The sequence below is a fragment of the Centruroides vittatus genome, unplaced genomic scaffold (genome assembly GCF_030686945.1).
Source record: "Centruroides vittatus isolate TY-2023 unplaced genomic scaffold, ASM3068694v2 contig_19, whole genome shotgun sequence".
Taxonomy (NCBI): domain Eukaryota; kingdom Metazoa; phylum Arthropoda; class Arachnida; order Scorpiones; family Buthidae; genus Centruroides; species Centruroides vittatus.
The window spans coordinates 4,600,151-4,624,084 of record NW_027121169.1 but is presented as its reverse complement, the minus strand read 5'-3'; the positions used below and the strand labels follow the sequence as shown (position 1 = coordinate 4,624,084).

General features: G+C 35.7%; 1 protein-coding gene across 1 annotated transcript in view; it reads left to right on the top strand.

Moving 5' to 3' along the window:
• The window catches only part of Pus7 (pseudouridine synthase 7), a 51,337-nt gene that overhangs the window by 10,019 nt on the left and 17,384 nt on the right, over positions 1-23,934 (top strand). The window contains exons 6-9 of the mRNA XM_067264574.1: positions 161-304; positions 2,106-2,168; positions 14,046-14,171; positions 14,471-14,532. Coding sequence (XP_067120675.1) covers positions 161-304; positions 2,106-2,168; positions 14,046-14,171; positions 14,471-14,532 — 395 coding nt within the window. The remainder of the gene's footprint in view (positions 1-160; positions 305-2,105; positions 2,169-14,045; positions 14,172-14,470; positions 14,533-23,934) is intronic.

The window sequence follows — 23,934 nt, the reverse complement described above, 5'->3', positions numbered from 1 at the left end:
CGGATAACTCAGCACATTTCCACTTCTCCTGGGGGTGTCGACTGTATATATATTATTAAAATATTTATATTAATGTTTTAATATAATTGTATATTTTGTTTAAGAATTATAACATGTAATATAATATGATAAAAGTATTAAATGTTAATACAATTTACAGAATGCCAACATCTGCCTTTACTTTTGCTGGAACAAAAGATAAAAGAGGTAAAACAACTCAGATGGTGTCTGTTTATCGTGTTGCAGCAAATAAATTATTAGACTTAAATGGAAAATTAAAAAATATAAAAGTAGGAAACATTCAGTAAGTATATTCCAATAATAAATTATTTGAATGATAGAAATATTGCATCTTAAGCATTAAAAGAAACTAATTATTATGCCTTTGTGTCCTTTTTAATCCTATTTAAAATTTATTTTGTATACTAGTACTTTCTATATATTAACAGGACTTATTGGAATAAGTCCTGTTAATATATAGAAAGTACTAGTATACAAAATAAATTTTAAATAGGATTAAAAGAAACTGTTTATTTATCTTGTTTTAATTTTTGTTTTATATAAAATGTATTTTTATGCTTTTACTATAAAAGAATTTTGTGTGTGTGTATATATATATATATATATATATATATACATATATGTACTGTATATATATATACAGGGTGGGCCAGTGAAAACGAAACGGCAGAGTGTTCGTGTTCGTCCAAGCAAAGCGCTCGGACAGGTCGATTTTACTCTCGAGGGGACATCTTTTGCAATAAAGTTTTTGCGATTCTGAATACAACAGACAACAAAAAATTTTAAAAACTCATTTATTTTGTATTAAGTAAACAAGCATTTATTTCGAAAAAAATGTTTGTTTAGTTAATATTCAGAATCGCAAAAACTTTATTGCAAAAGATGTCCCTTCGAGAGTAAAATCGACCTGTCCGAGCGCTTTGCTTGGACGAACACGAACACTCTGCCGTTTCGTTTTCGCTGGCCCACCCTGTATATATACATATATATATATATTAATTTGAAATACCGTTGTACAGTGCATTAATTCTTGATCTACTTTAACACATGGAACCTTAATGAATCAAAGGAACCTACTGAGTAACCATTATCTATCTGTATCCCATTTGCATTAAAATTGAGCCACAACTTTCTGGTATCCTAGTTTAAAATGTTTGCTTATTAGTAGATTAAAAAATAAATAAAAATAGAATGAAATATCAGTCATAATTTGTTTTTAAAAAGTTCCTGGAGAGAGACCACAATGGATTGTCTGCACACTATTAGTTGCTGAGTGATTAATTTTGAATGGTATACAGTAAAGTCTTCACTTCTGGCTTCTTCAGTTATGTGGCCATATTGCTTAAATGGCCATTCCTGAAATTACCCTGTAAAACACACTGTAAATAATTTTAAAATATAAATACAAATCAGCAAAAACATTACAATTATTGCAGTTTAATGCATTTTTTTATGGCATGCTAATTTGCAAATGTACTGGAGTTCCAAATAAACAAAACTAAAAACAGTTCTGTTGCACACATCATCATAAATCTTTGTCAGATATTAGAAAACAATAAATAGAATGAAAGTAAACCATTTCAAAATCAGAATTGAGATAGATTTTCAAATGGTGCAATTATAAAAAATGTAGATTTTTTTGCTTTTACACTAAATTCAAATTATCTATAATAAATTTTTATCGATAAATCCTTACTTATATATTTACTTACATATCAACTTAAATGGGAAAAAGTGATATTTAACATAGAATAATAATAGTTACCATAAAATTATTTATTTTCAAATATGCATAATTTAAAGAAAAAAACATCAACAAAGGCCATTCTACAGAAGCATGACACTAAAAAACTCAGTCCCATAGTTGTTAATATAATACTCTGTTTAGTGTCATATTTTATTTTGAACATTTATTGACTTTTATATATTGGGAAACAAAATGAAATGCCAAAATCTAACAAATATAAATTTTATTATTGATTTTTCAATTTAAATTGACAAAATTCTGTTAATTTAAATTCTAATTTAAATGAGCCTGAATTTAAATAAACATCTTATATTAAAAATAACTTATATTTTTTCAGATATAAGAACATGCCTATAAAATTGGGTGATTTGTTTGGTAATCATTTCTCAATTATTTTGAGGTATACTAACTTTTTATTTATGAATATATTTGTACAAATGATGTATTTTTATTTATAAATTAAAAAAAAAATTGGAATTTACAAATAGTGATAAAACTGAATAAATGAAAAAATATTAATTACACTAGAGCATCAATTATTCAAATCGATTGGGGACTGGAGTTGTTCGGAAAATCGATTTTTCGGATAACCGATTATATAAGAAAAAATACATTATTAATATAGTATATTAGTATATCCCATGTTGAAATTTTTTTTTCATTGCATGTCACTTTGCATTGAATTTTCGTCGATATGAAGCCTAATGAAAATTTTTATAATAATTGTGGCTATTGTATCATTAAAAATTATTTCTATATTTCGTACAAACAAAATAAATATATTGCAAAATATAAAAAATTATACTTTAGAAGTTAATTTAGTATCAAAAACGTTCAATTCAGCACGACACACTATCCGACTGGAACGCTTTCGGTTAACTGATGTTTCTGTCGATCGGTGTTTGGATAATCAATGCTCTACTGTATTACTTATTTCTTTGTCTGAGAAAAAACATTTTAAGTATTTTTTGAAAGCTTTTTGTAATATTAGTTTATTAATGATTTAGGGCTATCTTACATGATACACTAATATTTTGTTAGCTCAAAAAATGTTTTGCCAATTCAATGTTTACATGATATAGTGGAATGACATTCTGAGCTTGTACAAGATTGCGTTCATTTCTCTTGAAAATGGTAAGAATGCAATCTAACATGATTCTGATATCATCAATTGGTTCTGTGGGAACGCCGGGAGGTAGGATGGAGTCGTACCTCTTTTTCTTCGACGAACAGGTCGGCAAGACCCACCCCACTGCCAAGGATGGCGAAATTTTTATGATATCCCGACTCGTCGGGATCAGGTAATTAATTGTCAGGTCGAGTGGAGGAAGTGTGTGGGTTCGTCGATAAGTTTACGGCGATATTCAAATAAACGGACCCAGGATGAAAACACATGACAATTTATTTAGACGGACAAACAAAATACAGACGTCTAACGCGTCCCGTCCCTAATCGCGGGAGAGAGAGAGTTTACACATGTGGGGGATCTTACCTCGTCCTCTGATATCTCGGTTGGAATCGAAGGTGAAATCGTCTCGGCTCTCCGGTCGTGGAGGTAAGCAGGAGGATCGGTTGGGGCGGCTCGTCGTTGGCGGGCTTCGGGGGTTCGGCCCTCGATTCTTGGGACTGACCCTACGGGTCGGGCGTCTTATGTGGACCTTCAGCGACCCCGTTCTCAGATATCTCCCCCCTTTATATACTCCAGGTCTCGTTCGCTGCGATCACCGATCGCGACGGAAGGTGGTGAGTTGATCTCCGTGACTCAGAGGTCGGATCCGGAGAGGAGGGAAGCGTGTTTGATGGCGGAAGGCTGCACATCCTTTAAATCTTGATCGTTATCTCCCGAGGGGATTCGAACAATAAAATTTTAAAATCGGACTGGCCTGTTTAACCCGGTCCTCACAGTTCAATGATGCGACAATGAGTGAAAAAGCCAACAGAACAGACTTTTGGTAATGTGATTGTGACTCTCAAACTAAAGTAGCCAATAAGTTACAACAACTGAGTAACTGAATTAAATCTTGTACAGATTTACTTGGATTTGCCTCAGTTGAACTGAATAAGTTCAACTGAGGCAAATCCTTGCATATCAGTAACAAAATGTTAGTAGTAATGGTCAGAAAATGCTGGCTAAATTTTAATTTAGCATTATATGTTTAATACAGGGGTTCTCAATCTTTTTTATACTGCAACTCCCTTTACAGGCTGTAATATTTTGTGACGCCCTTCTTAAAAGAAGATACCTGCGTGTACCTCTAGCAGACATTAAAATTACTTTATTATTCAAAGAAAACTCCAAAGAATATAGAATCTTAATAATTATTATTTATTAGAAAACATAACAGTACAATTAATGAAAGGATGAGCTTCCTTTTCTGAGCATAACTTCTCAAATCAGGACTGAAGTTTTGAAATCGCTACTCTCATTTTTTTTTCTAAATTTATTTGTGACCTGTATTTCGACTTGATTACTGCAACTGCAGAAAAGCCTGTTTCACACAAGTACGACATAGCAAACTGTAAAAGAACCTTCAAAGCTGTAGTACTGATAGTAGGGTATTCTTGGGATACATTGATCCAAAATTCAAATATTTTGTCTTTATTGAATCGTAGTTTTAGGCTTGTATCACAAGATTGTCTTAACAGCTGTTCTTCCTCGACTATTGAAAGTGTAGATGGGGGTGGGGTCAATTGGAATAGGTCTCTAATCCAGTCGTATTAATCTAGATTTTTTGGAAAATATTTATCAAAATGGATGCTTCATGTTGATAAATGTTGGATAAATATCAATTGCAAACTTGGCTCCAGATTTTGAATAGATTTTCCTTGCAGAAAGCCATTTAAAACAGAAAAACAGTCAGTATTTCCTTGCTCCTCTTCTACTTTTCTTTTCCACAACAGCAACATCTTTTTAAATGCTGCAATTTTATCAGCCAGTTGCAGTATATGCATTTTGTTTCCCTGCAGTGATTTATTAAGGACATTTAATTTCTCAAATATATCACAAAGATATGCCAGTTTTATTAAGAAGTCAATATCTTTAAACTTTTCTGCATCACGATGCAATTCTATCAATAAATACATATACAACTCATTTTTTAATTTGTGTACATGTGAGAATACGTTACCTCTCGACAACCAATGAGAGTTACAGTAATAAAGTAAAGACGGCAGTCAAATCTTCACAAAGCTTTTGGAAAAATCTTGCCTTTACTGGTCTTGTTTTTATAAAGTTTGCCACTAATAATTATATCCATCACAAGATTTAATTCAGGTGAAATATTTTTTGTAGCCAGGGCCTTCCTATGTATGATGCAATGTGTCCATTTTGCATTTGGAGCCTTGGTTTTAACGAGAGCTTGAAGTCCTCCATACTATCCTGACATTGTGTGAGCTCCATTCATACACACACCGACACAGTTATCCCATTGAATGTTATTTTCTTCCATGTATGAATCTATGATTGCAAACAAATAAGTAGCCTTCCCGGTATCAGTCATTTCTTTGCAAAATAACAATCCTCACATACATTTGTTTCTTTCATGTACCGCACATAACATATTAATTGAGTGTCATTATTACTGTCTGTTGCTTCATCCAGTTGAATGGCAAATAAACCAAAAAGTTTTTCCACAATTTGCTCATTAATGTCGTCAGCTATGTCATGAATACAATGACTAATCGTATTGTCAGAAAGAGGAATAGTTTTTATTTCTTTAGTGGCCGATTTTCCAATCATCACTGATACCATATCAATCGCTGCAGGTAAAATAAGATCTTCAGCAATCGTGTGTGGTTTTTTGCATTTGGCAATATGGTGAGTGACCTTGTAAGAGGCAAGCAGTGCTTTGGAGGGAATAGAAGCTCTGGAAAACAAGGATATCGACTGATTTTTCAGTTCTCGCAATTTTCTTAGAAAAAATCTCGCGGTTTTTCTGTAAATTACTATGAGTTGTTTCTAAATGGCATTTCAATTTATTAGAAAGCATATTTTCAGCTGCCAGCACCTTACGACAAACAACACATTGGGGTAGTTCCACATTTTCTTTGCTAACATAGGTAAATCCAAAATCTAAATATTGGTCATCATATTTTCTGTACTTTTTTCATTTTTCTACAGTTTCTTTTCTACTCTTTCCTGAGTCTTCAACACATTTTCTATTTATTTGAATAAAGTTATTAATTTTACAATGTGTAAATTAAATACAACACACTTGAAATCAAAACACTGATTCATCAATGCTTGTAATTGACGAAAACAAAGACTGAACGATGAACAAATGAAAGAGTAGGAAAATAGAGAAGGGGTGATGAGATGCCTGTGCAGTGCACTGACTCATTATGTCGTATGCAGGAGATTTGTGCATATCGTCTCGCACCTCTCCTAGGATAGCACTGGGATGTTACAGCACACAGTTAGGGAAGCCCAATAATAATCACTTGTGTTTCTCAAGTTCAAGCATCAGACAATGGTTTTATGAGCAACTTTTCATTTGGACATGGTTCTAAAAAATTGGTATATTGTTCTCCCATTAGATGAAGAACCGACGAACAAAAATTCACTTGGCAGTATTATGTATCAATATATAATTTTTTTATCTATACATATATTTTTTTAGAAATTCTGCCATTTAAAAAACAAATTTATGTATTTTTTATTTATTTGCTTGTCTCTGGTGAATGTTTTAAACTGTTTTTCATATTTTTTGCAGAGGCATAGCCTCTAATAAAATGTCATCTCTGCAATAGAAAACTGTTGTTCCTGGTAATTAGACATTGCAAAAATGAAGACATTTTAGTCTCTTCTACAAACTTTGTTAATGTATTGATATATATTAACAAATTATGTACAGATATGCTGATAATCATTTATTAATTTAGATTATTTATTGTGCTTAAATTTGTATAAAAAGTTAAATATAGTGTGTGAGATCTGGAAATCCCCTTGACACAAAATTATAATAAATTATATCCGAATTAATAATTACCCTCTTTCTTATATCCGGATATAATCCGAATATAGTACGAATTATAATAAAATTGTTCGCCATGTCGAATCGAAAATTTTCCTATTATAAACATCCTGCTAAAAACTGTCCTGGATATAAACATCCTGCCTAAAAACGGTCCTGGACGAGAAAATATGCGTCCCCGGCCGTATAACTGTCAACTATCCATTGTTCTTACGCTGAATACAGATCATCTTGCAACTTAAGTTTATAGTTAGCGCCCGAATTCGCCATATTGTTTCCAATCCCGGGAACACCTATGGCCTAAGCACATGCACGTGACCAAAATTTCCCAGCAAAAAGCTATATAAGATGCTTCCTTCCCCCCCCTCTGGGGAGTCTATCATCGATTTAGTTTGAGTCGCGATCTTACCCTTTGTGCTTACGGAATATATTTGACTATTGTGCCTCAAGTGCCATCGAACCTTCCCTAGAAAGGAATATTCGATCATCGTGACGAACAGCATATTTGAATTACTGATTGTCCAAGAGGTATGGAACCCATTTATGTGAACTCTCTCTCTCTCTCTTCGCGTGATAGGGATATATAGCTTATTATATGTCACCCCTTTTATGTCAGATTTTTGTAACGTATATTTTGTTTTCCATTAAATCGTTGTTATCCTGTTAAATGGTGTCTTGTTTGCTCGAATATTCGCTTATCGCCTTACCACGACTCCACCTTCCCTCCTACACTCGACTGGATAAAAAGTAGTCCCATCCCTACGGGATCCCTACCGGCAAATAAGCCATCCCTGACACGTGGGCAAGTCACTCCGATTTGTTGCCGAAATTAAACAGAGGTCTGACCTCGTCATCCCTCCTCGGTACCCACAAATTGGTTTTTCAGGAGTGGGGTTTCGACTTTTTCGGAACCCTGGTAAGGCGAACAAAAAAAGCCATATCCGAGCAGCATGACCGAATCGAATTAGGTCTCTTTCCCTACCTTAGATACTAGAATTGAGCCGTAAACGCAATGGAGGACAATCCCCATCCTGCGGCTGGGCCAAGCAACCCAAATCCGAATCCAGCGCCGAACCCACTCACGTTGGGCGGCCTGGGCGGTATTATACCCTTATTGCCAGTATTCACGGGAGAAGCAGGTGGTCTTAGAATAACTGATTTTTTCGATTTTTTGGTGGACGTTACCAAGGTCGCCGCCTGGTCAAAGGCACAGATGTTAGTGGTAGCTAAGCTAAAACTTACGGGAATAGCTAGAGAATTTGTCCGCAAGGACAGACGAATTAAAGAAGTCGATGACTTCGACGAGTTTAAAAGACTGATGATAGCCCGCTTCGAACGCGAGCCATTTACCTTTAGATTATCAAAATTTTACGCCTGCGTCCAAAAACCGGACGAGGATGTACAGACTTATGCCGCTAGACTCCAAGCTCTGGTGATGGAGATAGAGATCAAGTTTGAACCCGGCGCGAATGCCGTGGAAACTGCGATTATCGAAAGAGTTCAAAGAAAGGAACTAGACGAGAGACTCAAGGCACAATTTTTAAACGGGATTGATATCCGGATCCGAAAAAGAACCATGAGCCGACAACCTGCAACGTTTGATGAGGCTTTACAAACCGCTATTAGCGAAGAAACAATTGAGAATCTCACTGCACACCCGCGAGGGATCATTCGTACAATTAGGGAAACCGATAGATCGACCGATTTTCCCCCCTCCTTATATGATCTACAACGTTTAATCGCAGTGATGGAGGAGCTTAAAACTCGAATGGATAGTCTAAAACGTGACTCTTCTCGCAATAATTCTCGGAAACCCTATCTTTAGACAGAATAATCGAGGGAACTTTAATAAAGCTGTTAATAAACCGCCTTTCAGGCGAAGCAAAAATCGTTCTAGTCCTCCTAGTCGTCGATCCAATCGACCCAATGGTCAACCCAACCCAAATCGGAACAGAAACTCGCCCGAGCGCCAAGATAATGACAATAACAATCGCGGCGCCCGACAACGAAATGACTCCCCACAGAGACGCGAAAGAGATTCGGACAGTAACCGGGTCCGTTTCCGACCGCAGCCTACCGCTGAGGATCGAACCCACTGGATAGGAAAAATAGGACTAACAACAACCTTTTCAGGAAATAACCCCATCATATTAGTCTATGTTAACAACGTTCCTATGAAAATGCAAATTGACTCTAGAGTAGAGCGCACGCTCTTATCAAATACCCTAGCCAATAGATTAAAAGGAAAAGCTTCTATAAAGTTTGGACGTAAACAAAAATTAGGAAACGTCTTAGGGAAGCCAACCACCGCCATAGGAACGGCAATACCCACTTTTAAATTCCGAGGAAGGAAAGTTAATATACCCTGTGATATCGTACAAGCCGAGGTCACAACTCCGTGTGAAGGGATTTTGGGACAAGACATCATCAAAGCCGCCAGATTAACCCTAGACCTTGCAAATGCTCAAATAGTTCTACCTAATCGGAAGACGATACATTTTTGTACAGCCAGACGGCCGCGCAGAAGAAAAAGGCGGCGGAAAGACCGCCATAAAAGAGAGAAAAACCCGTCGGACCTCCTCCGAATGGAATGACTAACTTCCGCTGAAAGGAAGGAAAGGAGAGGAAACCAACAAAAACGGAGCGCAAAAGGAAAAATTTCAGCCCATAGAAAGGTTAAGCGACCTAGAAAACAGCGAAATAACCCTGACATGATCTACGAGCAACCCGTCGTAGCACAGGGAGAAGACTCATTAAAGGCCGCGCCACAACCAAGTGTTTATTCCCCTCCTGAAGATGACTTCACCTTGTCCTCTATACTCCCTCCATTGCTGGAAGAACAACCTAATCCAAGCTATGAACGGGAAAGCAAAGCTTCCGAGACAGAATCAGATGAGGGACAGGACTCCACCATAGGCCCTTCGAAGCCAAGGGCCGGTTGCGGAACTCCCTTGGGTAATGCCTCGCCCCTTGCGCAGCCGCATACCTCGATTCATTTCACCTGCCTCTAGTAGGTCATCTTCCCCATAATTTGTACTTATGGCAGATTTTATAAAGAATTTGACAACTTAATCAACTTGCTAAATTCCTTCTATATCTGTAATGGACTATATACAATGGACTATATTTTGGCCTTCATTGATTTCGGTGACAATTTTCCTACGGACCGCCTCTTGTCGCGCCCGACGTACTGTACCTTTAATTAGACAATATCGGCCAATATCGGTTACCCTAAAATAGACTATTTTGTAAAAACTATGAGGGACCCGCCATATTAACAAAAAAATATTTCCCCCTGTTCTAGTGAACGACACCCTAGCTCAGAAAGTGAAGCTTGAACCCAACGACTTTAGCAAGACGTGTGCCTTACCCACTACTCAGGATGAAGTATCCTCAGTTTTTTTTCCTTCTCCTCCACATCGAGTTCACACCGACGGAAACCTCCATGGAACTCACGAAAGGCATTATTTTCCTTCATCGAGGAAATTTCCTAATGACCGCCAGTCACTGGACCTTGGTCACTGAACTCTCCTTCGAACATGTAGAGCGCCAAATCCAATTCATCTCACAATCTCTGAGCTATTTAGAGGCGAAGCTTCAACCACTTGAACATGTCCCTACAAAAGGCTTTGAGCTGATGCGAACTTCATTTCTTAATTATCGTAGAGAATATCAGGAGCTCACTACTCTAATCACTTTACCCTTGCCACAGAAAGATAAACGAGGTCTAATCGACGGCGGAGGAAAACTTCTTAAATTCCTCTTTGGAACGGCCACTTCCGATGACATCGAGACCTTAAATACCGAAATATCGACTCTCAACCAAAAAAATGCGGGAATTATCATTTAGCTGCAGCTACCTTGTTAAACGATACTCTCAATATAAGCAAAACCAACCAACATCAGATTTATGTGTTATTCAAACGTCAAGAATCTTTTGAAGAATTAATGAAGCTATATAGCTATGAACTTGCTTTTGAAATAATACTCCGAATACTCGAATTCTCTATCCAAGAATTCCACCTCCAGTTAGTAGCATTGCGAGAAGCGATTGATGTTTTGGAACATAGCCAATTAAGCTCCTATTTTATCTCCCGAGAGATTATGTTACAAACTCTCCGGGATATTCAACTTCAGCTGCCTGAAGGCTACTCCATGATCGAACCTATTAAACCGGATACCCTGTTTAAGTACTATCAATGGATTACCACCATTGCCGTAGCTCTGCCCGGCAAATTAAGAATATTTGCCAAAATTCCTTTGATCACCCCAAGTGGGTACTTTGATATGTATGAGATTATAAAATTTCCTACATATATATCTCCCCTCAAAACCTTCTTCCAGTTTCAAACTGTTTATCCTATCATTGCTCTATCTATGGATAGACAATCCTACATGTTATTGCAACGACATGATTTACTATTGTGCCAAATGGCCCATTTACCCATTTGTTCCCTAGACGTTCCTATACAACGATTCCCTCAACAAAGTTGCGAATATGCGCTGTTTAGCGGAAATGAAAACAAGGTCAAAGACCTCTGCACTCGCCAGATAGTAACAAAATATGCACCCATTTTTAAGAGAGTGGATCAGCAAGGAATATGGATCTATTCCACTTCTGACCCTCTCACTTTAACTATCCGTTGTCCTACTAGACATCAGAAATCACCCTTTTCATCTACCGCGCACAAAATAAACAATACAGGGATAATCAAGCTGCAAAACGCATGTACAGGCTACCTGCCTGGAATTATCCTCACCTCGCACTTCCAAATGCAAACCACCCTACAACTCGAAATTGCGCAACACTTAGTGGTTCCCCAAATCGAGCAAATCTTGAACCGAACGGAAATTCAGCTACTCCAGAAACGACTCATCGAACCACCAACACCTGAACGCGTGAATTTGAATGCGAATTCCGATATTAAACTCGCCAATCGATCGTTATCAGCCGTCACCTATGACCTCGATCACCTGTTACGGATAACACCAAAATCAACTCCCTCATCCTCCCCTTCTTCGGTAATAACCATAATCGCCAGCTGCCTTGGGATCATTGTTATTGGACTCTGCCTCATCTGCATCTTTCGATATTATCGGCGATGCAAAATAAGTCGTTCACAGAACCAACAACGTCCACCGGAAATAAGACCGGAAGAAATTTCCCTCCACGAAGATCTAGGTCAACCTCGAACCGAGACCCTGCCTAGCCCTTTCCAGGAAGTGACACCCCGAGACGATCTAACTCTGCAAAAACAACAACCCGTTGTTCAAACCTATTAAGGGCACCTTAACTAAACACCTAACCACCATATTGTAATCCATTTGTATTTTTACTTTATATTATCCTAAACATTATTTTATACCTTCGTATTTGGGTTATATTCCATATTATTCTAATTTTTAATTTACCCCTTTTGAGAAATTTTTATGTTTAGCTAGCTTTGAGCTTAGAAAAGATTATCGAGAGAGAGAGTAAGTCGACAATTATTGTAAATCTTCCTACCTCTGTACCGAATTCCGTGAGAACTTCAAGCACCTTTTCACTGATCCTTATTTTTTTTAACTGTGAACAGTCCAATTTCAGCACCTCAACCCGTAGAATGCGGACTCACGAACCTGTTACGACCAGACATCCGAATTAAGTGCCAGAAATCCATCCATGTGGACGCACGACAAAGGAAAACCTTTCCCAACTTACCTGCGATTTTATCAGTATCCGACACCGTTTATATCTGTTTATTCCACCATTCCAACGATCACCGACCAACCATCTAACTTCTTCACACAAAGAAAATTCCAACGAACAGTCTCAACTCACTGTGAACTTTGAACTGCACTCTCGACCCGAACTCAACAATGACGTCATCCAGCCAACCGACCACTTCCAAGTCACCCAGGACTTACGTCTCCTACCCTCCAGCTATAAAGATTGTCACGCGTCGAACACGCGTCAAAATTTATTTGTATATCCTTGATATCAAATTTCTGTTTAACGCGACTAAGTCGCCGCTCATTGTAAACTCTGTTACCGATTATTTATCATCAAGAGAGAGAAATAGAAACAAAAAAAAAAAAAAAAACCCACATCAATTTCATGTAACCATACCTCTTGCCCCTCCGAACAATAACAGAACAAGTAATTTTAAAATCACACTAATTTGTGGGTACCGAGGAGGGATGACGAGGTCAGACCTCTGTTTAATTTCGGCAACAAATCGGAGTGACTTGCCCACGTGTCAGGGATGGCTTATTTGCCGGTAGGGATCCCGTAGGGATGGGACTACTTTTTATCCAGTCGAGTGTAGGAGGGAAGGTGGAGTCGTGGTAAGGCGATAAGCGAATATTCGAGCAAACAAGACACCATTTAACAGGATAACAACGATTTAATGGAAAACAAAATATACGTTACAAAAATCTGACATAAAAGGGGTGACATATAATAAGCTATATATCCCTATCACGCTGAAGAGAGAGAGAGAGTTCACATAAATGGGTTCCATACCTCTTGGACAATCAGTAATTCAAATATGCTGTTCGTCACGATGATCGAATATTCCTTTCTAGGGAAGGTTCGATGGCACTTGAGGCACAATAGTCAAATATATTCCGTAGGCACAAAGGGTAAGATCGCGACTCAAACTAAATTGATGATAGACTCCCCTGAGGGGGGAAGGAAGCATCTTGTTTAGCTTTTTGCTGGGAAATTTGGTCATGTGCATGTGCTTAGGCCATAGGTGTTCCCGGGATTGGAAACAATACGGCGAATTCGGGCGCTAACTATAAACTTAAGTTGCAAGATGATCTGTACTCAGCGTAAGAACAATGGATAGTTGACAGTTATACGGCCGGGGACGCATATTTTCTTGTCCAGGACCGTTTTTAGGCAGGATGTTTATATCCAGGACAGTTTTTAGCAGGATGTTTATAATAGGAAAATTTTCGATTCGACATGGCGAACAATTTTATTATAATTCGTACTATATTCGGATTATATCTGGATATAAGAAAGGGGGTAATTATTAATTCTGATATAATTTATTATAATTTTGTGTCAAGGGGATTTCCAGATCTCACATAGTGTATATAAAAGACTAAAAATATAGATTCATTCAGATTTAAAGTTGTTATTATTTATTAGATATTTAATTTCATATTATGAGAAATCCTAAAAGCATTAAGCTATTCAGTTAAATTTTTTTTAAATGGAATGGTTAAATAATTTTGGATGAAACAAAATAACAATTCATTTGTATTTGTGGAATATCTGTTAGTGTTAAAATTTATTACTATTATGATTACAGAGAAATTACTGGTTCAGAGGAAGAAATTAAAAAAGCAATGGAATCTTTCACAGATATAGGATTTATAAATTATTATGGGTTGCAGAGATTTGGAACCACATCTGTTCCAACTTATGAAATTGGGAGGTAAGGTTATCTGATTTTTAAAAGTGAAAAAGTTTGAATTTTATGCTTATCATATGTTTCTTCTTATAAGACACACTGTTTTATTGGATACATCATATTTTTCATATCAGTTTTTTGGGGGAAAAATACTATTTACAGTAGAAGACTTATTCAACTTATGGGATTTATCCTAATTTTCAGATAAATTTTAGAAATAAAAAAGTTTGTTTGTCTTATAAGGTGAAAAATGCAATAATTAAATGCCTGCATATACATTAAACGTGATATATTACTATAATATGAAACTATATTAACTTTAGGGCTCTCCTAGAAGGAAAATGGGATCAAGCTATTGATTTAATTTTAAAACCTAGATCCAAAGGTATTTACAATTTTTAATTATATTTGCATATTGATTTCTAGTCATCCTATCATAATTTTAAAAATAACTTCATATTCTTAATAACATTAAGAATATTAAGTTTTCTTTATTTTTATTAAAGATTGTCTGTTGTCACTTGTTCAATGATGAATTACATCCTTGCTCTCATAATGTATTTACTTAATGTTGAGAATCTTGGCTTCAAAGTCTATTTGGCATGACAATTGTATCCGCATGTAATTGTATCCGACAATTGTATGTTTTGGACAATGCATTTAGACTTTGACTGAGAGCATGCAGGTCTTATTTTGTGCTTATTTTTGCATTCAGAAAATTATCAGGTTCTGTACAGTATTTTTAAAACCTGTGGTGTGAAGTAAACTATAAAATGGGATTTAAAAAATGTTTTATCTGTCATTGTATCTTAAAGTATAATGTTATGAATTATTACACCTCATATAGTCTATATGTAACACAGTTGTAATACAATGATAAATAATTATGTATCTAAACATAGATAAAGCACAGGTGACTACAAATTTTTCAGAGTTTCCACAAGATTATAATGAAGCTGAAAAATATGTGGTCCATTATTAAGCAGCACATACTTTAATTTTTATATATGTTTGTGCTACTGATCATGTATATGATGGAGGTCCCACAAGACTGTAATGGACCTGAAAAATTTGTAGCTGCTTGTTTATATATAGATACATAATTGCTTATGTATTCAAATTACATTAATTATATTAATTTTTTCTTTATAATCTGTAACCGTAATTTGTACTTTATTGCTTCAAACTCAATTGTGTTTGAAACAACAATTAATTTTTTCTTTTGAAAAAAACTTGGATTTTGATAAGAAAGTAATACTTATAATTTACTACTTAACTTACTACTTAATTTACTACTAACTTATAATTCATTATTTAGTATTCTTAAATGCTTATGAAGTGAGCATCACAAGAAACTAACATAGTATTGGATAGACTAAAGCAGGGGTCAGCAACCTTTCAGCAGTGTTGTGCCAAACCAAGTTTATTATACATATGTTATTAAAATTAGTCCAGTTATAACTGACTTCAAAAATGTAAAATTTTGAAGTTAAGTTAATTGAATTATGTTCTTACATGTAAAGTGCTTGCATAACATGTAAATGGAGACATGGAGTGTAAACACATGCACTATAATAGAAGTATACAAACAAGATACGTTTTTAATATACCACAGCCTTCACTGAACTATGACGTCCATTTAAATGTGTAAGTAATAATTAAAATATATTTATAATTGTAGAATTGTCGGAAGGCAATTTTTTTTGTAAGTTAAATAAAGATACAGTCTGTCCAAAAAATTTTCTTTTTCTTGGTAACCAGCATTATTCTTATCATGTGTTCCAGAATATACCTTTGACAACTGGATCTTTCTTTAGAGGCTACTTGGCCATCAGGATTAAAAAACATTTCTGTGTTTTTTTAAAGGAATGTTTTTTTTAAACCTGACGGCCAAGTAGCCTCTAAAGAAAAGTCCGGTTGTCAAAGGTATATTCTGGAACACATGATAAGAATAAATGGTGGTTACCAAGAAAAAGAAATTTTTTTGGACAGACTGTGTTTTTATTTACAGCAGTGGTTCTTAACCAGTGGTCCCTGAAAGCACTCAAAGTGGTTCTTGAAGTCATTCTAAAATTATTAAATAAACTAGCAGGTAGGCCCGGCGTTGCTCGGGCAATAGTAACGATAGCAAAGATTAAGATTATTATGTTATAATCACAGAAGAAAAAGAGTAATTTCATCAACTAACTAAGTATTTCTAAAGAAAGGTTGGATTTGAAAATCGAATGTTCTAATATTGTTCGATTTTCACGGTGTTTTCTGATTATATCGTTCGATTTTCATCGAATGTTCTAAAGAAAAAGGGTCGAGAAAAACCGAATTAATCTGTTTAAATTTAAAAATCGAATATGTTCTAACATATTACTCTTTTTCTTTCTTTCTGTTTTGTCTCCAGCGCCCATAAATCTTGCACGTTGCTTTCTCTTGTTCTCCATTGTTACTTAACACTTTGGCGTAACACAATTGCTTAAATTTGGTACCCTGTAGCAAATTTCAACTTTCAACTCCTAACCGTTCGGACACGTCTCAATAATGTATATAGAAGATTTAATCCTGTCTCCCCCCCGGCCCCATGGAGAGGAATTTCGAAAAATCCCTTCTTAGTGTGCATTCTCGTGACATACCCTAACTGTGTACCAAATTTCAACTTTTAGCTGCTAACCGTTTGGGCTCTGCATGATTATTATTATTATTATTATTATGTTGGGTTAAGTGAGATATACTCGGTTAACACCGGTGGCTGTGTAAGGACCAAAGTCAAGGCATAGTAATCAAAACAGAAATTAAAGAAGTGTATCAGTGTGTGTCTGTATTCAGGAATTTTCTCACAATATGACATGTATTCAATATAGTGGCCTTCTGTAGTGTGATGTATGTGTTTCTATTCAATTCTAATGTGCCCAGGCTTTTGTGTAGTGTGTGTGGTATGACACCTGTAGAGGAGAGAACAACAGGTACAATAAGCACCCTATCCATCCTCCACAGATGCCTTATTTCCTGGGCGAGTTCCGTGTACTTGCTAATTTTTTCAGTGCATGCGTTTTGTATATTGCGAGTGTTTGGAATGGATATGTCTATAATGTATGTGATTTTATTGTGTTTGTCAATGAGTATGATGTCTGGTCTGTTGTGGTAAATTGTTTTATCTGTGATTATGGCTCTGTCGTAGTACATTTTGTGCGTGTTGTTTTCCAATACTGTCTGTGGAATGTATTTGTAGTATGGTTTGTGGATGTCTACTAATTTGTGTTTCTTTGCAAGCTCTTGGTGTATTATATTTGCTATTTGATTATGTCTGTGTAAATAATCTGTCTGTGCCAAGAGCTTGCAACCAGAGGTAATGTGTTGTATAGTTTCTGGCATGATGTGACATTTTCTGCATGTGTCATTTGTGAGTGTTGCATCTTTGAGTATGTGTTTTCTGTAGTTTTTAGTATTTATGACCTGATCCTGTATGGCAATCATGAATCCTTCCGTCTCCCCAAAGAGGCATCCCCGAGCTAACCAGCTGTTTGACGCAGTTTTGTCAACAAAATCCTGGGCCAGATCATAAGGATGCCTGCCATGGAGTGCCTTTCGAGCCCACGATTGCTTAATGATGTCTATGCTTTTTATATGTTGTGTTGTGTCCATATGATGTGAGTGTAAGTTTAATGGTGTGTTATTTGAGTCTGCTAGAGTTACTGCTTTATGTAATTGTGATGTTTCTTGTTTTTTGTAGAAAAACTCTCGCAGTGACTGTATTTGTTTGTAGTGAAGGTTAACTATGTCAATCAGGCCACGTCCGCCATCTTTACGATCTTTATGGAAGGGTTAATCTTTCTGTGGCGGATTTAGAATGATGTTGTTTATGCTTAATAAGTGTTGTTCTTGTTTTTCTTTGGAGTTGCTCAAAATCTGTGTGAGTCCAATGTATAACTCCAAAAGAATATGTGAGTACTGGGATGACATATGTGTTTATTGCTTTAGCTGTGTGTTTTGCATTTAACTCTGTTCTTAGAATAGCATTTAACCTACTTTGGTATTCTTTAATTAATCTTTGCTTTATTTGTGCATGTTCTGTTAATTTGGCCTGTTGGATTCCTAAATACTTGTAGAACTCGCCCTCATCCATGGATTCAATAACGTCTTCATTTCCAAGTGCAAAATCTTTTTTCTTCAGGATTCCTTTTTCTATGTAAAGTGTTTTGCATTTATCCAGGCCAAATTTCATTTGTGTGTCCTTGGTGTATGAATGTGTGATTTGTAGGAGTTGATGAAGTTGTTTTTGTGTGGATGCATAAAGTTTTATGTCATCCATGTACATGAGATGTGACAGTGTAAACTGTGTTGTTTTTTCGTGTCTGATATTGTAACCATATTGCGTGTTGTTTAACATGTTGGATAATGGGTTCAGGGCTAAGCAGGACCAGAGAGGACTCAAGGAATTTCCTTGAAAAATTCCTTGCCTAATAAAAATTTGGTTTGTTTGTATGCAAGTGTTATGAACCCTGAGATGTAGTGTTGTTCTCCAGTGCTGCATAGTGTTTTGGAAGAATGCAATGAGTGATGGGTGTATTTTGTACATGTGTAGAACATGTAGCAGTCAACTGTGTGGAACACTGTCGAATGCTTTTCTGTAGTGTATATATGCCATGTGTATGTTTCTGTGTTGTTTGTGTGCTTGCCGTAAAATAACTGAATCCATGAGTAACTGTTCTTTGCATCTCTTGTGATTTCTACGGCAACCTTTTTGTTGTTCCATTAGAATGTCGTGTTCTTCAACATGTTTGTATATTTTGTTTGCAATACAGGATGTCAATAATTTGTAGAGTGTTGGGAGACATGTAATTGGTCTGTATTGTGTGGGGTCTGTGGTATTGGTTTTTAGGTTTCATGTAGGTGATGCCCTGAGTAAGAAAATTTGGCATGTCTTATGGATTGATGATGATGTGCAGCTCTTAAGATCGATCATTTGGATTGGAGTTGGATTTTCCATTCTTTGAAAAGACAATGAATACTTCTGTGAACTCGGATTCTTCGATTGACGTAAGTAAATTGGAGAATTCATTAGATCCCCATCATAAAGCGTGGGTGACAGTCTGAAACCAATCCAGGGAACGATCGAGGAACAGGAAGGTGATAAAAGCTGATGTCTTGAAGACATGAGGCTGTTGAGAGTCATCTCTTCTGTAGCCATTGCCACCAATCACCTCCAGTCATTTGTCTTTTCCTCCCATTTTATCTCCACTATTTCTCTGCTGCTGCTACCTTTTCCTTCCACAAATTAGCAGTTGCCTTTCAAAAGGAGGACTTTTCTAACTCAGGAAAAACACGAGTGATATATGTTAGTGCTAGACATCAAACAGAAATCAAATGAACTTTCCTTTCTGGATCGTTTACTGAACATTGCTCTGGATTCCACTGCTGCCACTATGAACTTAAGACGAGAAACGAAGACAACTTTAGCTATATTGTAAGCATATTTTTACAATAAACAGGTTAAATGGTAAAGAGGTGTCTTCATCTGTCTGTACCATGTTTCCCACATACTTATTAGTCCCTCGATTTTCCTGACATTGGGAGAATTAACTTTATTCCCTTTATTTTCCCAAAGGGAGTCATCATATCTCACAAGTGAAACGCGAAGTTTCAAATCTTGTGTTCTAATTGACGTTTGAAATTATGTTAAACCTGAGGAAGGCTATTTAAGATTGCTGAAAACATTAGTTCATTTATTAAAATTTGCTATAAAAGTGAGAAAGATGGTTTGTGATGATTTGCAATAATTATCAGATTTGTAATTAAGGGTTAAAATAGATAAATTTTGTCTGCATTCTTAAGAAAATTTTATGCAAAGACAAAATTTAATGCAAAATTAAATAATAAATAAAAATTAATAAAAATAATTATTAAAACTCTGGCCTTTACACTGAAACCAAAATCAAAATGGTGGCAACGAAACATTTTTTTTCTTTTAACGAGTTGCCAATTCAGCTAATTTTTTGCTAGATTTAGTGGATTTGTTAGAGAAGCTATAGTAAAAACTTACACCTATCCCTCTTTATATACAATCTATTTTTACGACATTTTGAAATAATGTGGTTGACAAAAGAAAACTATTTCTTATATAAATAAAAAGACGTAGTCGTTTCCAAAACTTGGTCAATCACCGTTTATTTCGTTAAAATGTTCTAGAATAAAGATTCGGACGATCCGACCTTCCTTTTTAGGCTACATGATCGCCCAGAAAACAATTCCTTTAAAACATAGAAATAATCCAATTAAAAATATAAAATTTGTAAAAATTGGAATTGGTGACCTTACGACGCCTTTGAATTCATCCTTGACTTCCAGTCGGGAGTTCTGGATCCTTATATCCACGTGAAAAGTTGCGCTGTTTAATGTAGATTATCCTGATCCCTCTGGCGGCGATTTCTTTTAAAACTTTTTAATTTTAGCTTTTTCGCTGGATGAGAAATTTTTTATATAAATAAAAAAGACGTAGTCGTTTCCAAAACTTGGTCAATCACCGTTTATTTCGTTAAAATGTTCTAGAATAAAGATTCGGACGATCCGACCTTCCTTTTTAGGCTACATGATCGCCCAGAAAACAATTCCTTTAAAACATAGAAATAATCCAATTAAAAATATAAAATTTGTAAAAATTGGAATTGGTGACCTTACGACGCCTTTGAATTCATCCTTGACTTCCAGTCGGGAGTTCTGGATCCTTATATCCACGTGAAAAGTGATTTCACGTGGATATAAGGATCCAGAACTCCCGACTGGAAGTCAAGGATGAATTCAAAGGCGTCGTAAGGTCACCAATTCCAATTTTTACAAATTTTATATTTTTAATTGGATTATTTCTATGTTTTAAAGGAATTGTTTTTTGGGCGATCATGTAGCCTAAAAAGGAAGGTCGGATCGTCCGAATCTTTATTCTAAAACATTTTAACGAAATAAACGGTGATTGACCAAGTTTTGGAAATGACTACGTCTTTTTATTTATATAAAAAATTTCTCATCCAGCGAAAAAGCTAAACTATTTCTGTTTTTACATGATCGATTTTTTTATGAGGGAAAAAATGCTTTATTTGAAAATTTTTAAATTTAACTTTTTGTTAAAATTGTGTTGCTGTTTAAAAAAAGTTACTCTTTTTGTTGAAAGATTTTAAAATTGTGTGTTTCTAAGTCAAGAGTTCATTTTAAGTACAGTTCAGTACTATTTGTATATCAAAGAATACTGTTTGTTGATTTTATGGTATCTTGTATTTACTAGATATATACTAGATAGATACAAATAATATTGATAAATGATGATAAAATAAAAAGCTCATGTTTCATTTGTAAATTGCTTATTTTTTCATTACATTGAAGTTGTGGATTCTATCATACATTTTTCTACAGGATGTGTATACTGTATTTTTTTAATGTGTCAGTCTTTGAAACATACAACTAGGCAAAAAGAGGGATAGATATACTCGATGTTTGCAGTAAATAAAATGCTGTTTTATTATGTCGATATTCCACACCATAAGAAATGTGAGGGTCAGAGAATTCAAAACAAAAATTTGAGTAGGAACCCTGTATTTAACTTGTAGCAAAAATTATATTTTAATTGTATTTCTGTTCAATTAGAGTGCCACTGAAAATTGTCCCATGTGCCATAGGTGCCAACTCTGGACTAAAGTATAAATAAAATGTAAACAAAGAAGAAATTAACATAAAAATAATAATAGAATTATTTGCTAAGTAATGCAGAAATCACAAATTTCTCACACTATCCAAGTTTATGCAAAGAAAATGAAAAGCAAAGGATTAAATATGTTTGGAAGTGAAGGATTGGATGGAGATCCTGGTAGCTAATTGACAATGCACAGTAAGCAGCAGTTATAGGTTTGAGTTCTGCTTGAGGCCACTTCTTTACCACTAGAAATTTCTAAATTACAGTAAAGCGTCAATTATCCAAATGTCGATCAACCGAAACATCAATTAACCAAAAGCTTTCCGGTCGGCAAATTTAAATTTTCACTAGTGCTGTGACGCTGCAATCTTTGGGTATGTCTTGGACTACCCCAATATTATTTTTGTTGATGTGTGTGTTTTATCTGGCAGCACTGGCACTTTTGTGTGGTGTTTTTCGAGGATTGTGTGTCGGGATGTGTGTTGTGCTGAATCAAAATCTGTTTCCATCGGGGACATTAATTTTGGATCTGTGAATTTTATACTTGTAACAGATCATGCTTAGTTGTACCGTTTGCAATGGCGACTAAACATATACAAGTTGTTCTCAGTGTTTCCAATAAACTTCAACTTATCTATTATTTTAAGTGTGGTACTAGTGGATCAAGCTTAGCTTGGAAATATGGAGTTGGAAATGCCACAATGTCAGACATTAAAAAGAACAGCGATGCCATTAAAAAATTTGCGAGTGTACTTGACAGTGAAGACCGAAGCTTGCACAGAAAACGATGAAAATGGCAGAAAACCAGGATTTGGACACTGCAGTTTATACATGGTTCGTGCAGGTATGTAGCCAAGTGGCTACATACCTGCATGAAGCTACAGTGGCTACAACCAATAAGTGGCCCTGTGATTTGCAAAAAACCTCTTGAAATGAACAAGAAACTAGGTGGTAATGCTGATTTTAAAGTGACTACTGGCTGGCTTACATGTTTCAAATCTAGGCATTAGGGAATTTGACATCCAGTGTGAAAAAATGTTGGCTGATACTGAATCAGCTGAATGTTTGAAAGAGTTTTTTTTAAGAACATGATTGATAAGTAGAACTACAAAAAAAAAACCAATGTCTACTATGCAGACGAAACTGGTTTGTGCTGGAAGAAAATGCCAACAAAAACCCTAGTTTCTAAGAATGAAATGTCAGCACCTGGTTTTAAGGCAAGCAAATTACACATCACTGTTATAATATGCAGAAATGTTACCAGAATGCACAAACTACCTTTGTTAATCATAGGAAAGTCTAAAAATCCATGATGCTTTAAAGGAATAAAAAATTGCCAGTGGCCTATAAAAATCAAAAGAATTCATGGATGGATACAACCATTTTTATAGAATGGTATTACACTATTTATCCTTGAAGTCAAAAAGCATCAGCTTAAAACTGGAAATTTTGGAAATGTTTTGTTGTTGATTGATAACACCCCAAGTCATTCCTCAAACATTTCGTTGGAAAGATAAAACGGAAAGTTTAAAGTTGTTTACTTGCCTCCCAACGTTACTTCAGTCCTCCTATCGATGGATCTAGGGGTCATTGAAAGTTTCAAACAATATTGGTAATATTGGTAATAATCAGGTAAGAATGTAAAAAACAATTCAACAATTGTACACTGAAATTAACTTAAAAGGATGCTATGTACATGGCAACAGAAGCTTGGGCTACTGTCAAGGACACTACCAGCAGCTTGGAATAAGTTCCTACAATCAGATGAGTCTATTGTTGCAGCTGAAGAGCCACAAAACAGCCAATTTGTATTACAACTGTTTGAGCTAATTAATGTTCTGGATTTGAAGAATGTGACAAGGAGAACTGGCTCGAGTGTGATATTGATGACCCTGGCTATCAGATGTCAGACAATGAAATCATTGCCAGTGTCATAGACGAGCAAGATCCCTTGCGATGATGAGGAAGAGCCTAACGATGCTGACTGTGCTGAAAAAGGACCATCCACATATGGAGAGTCTCCATACCTGATAAATATCCACCAATTTCTTGACACAGTTAGGTATAGATTTTTTAGCTATTCTAGCTTTTTCCCAAAATATGATACATTCGCGTATT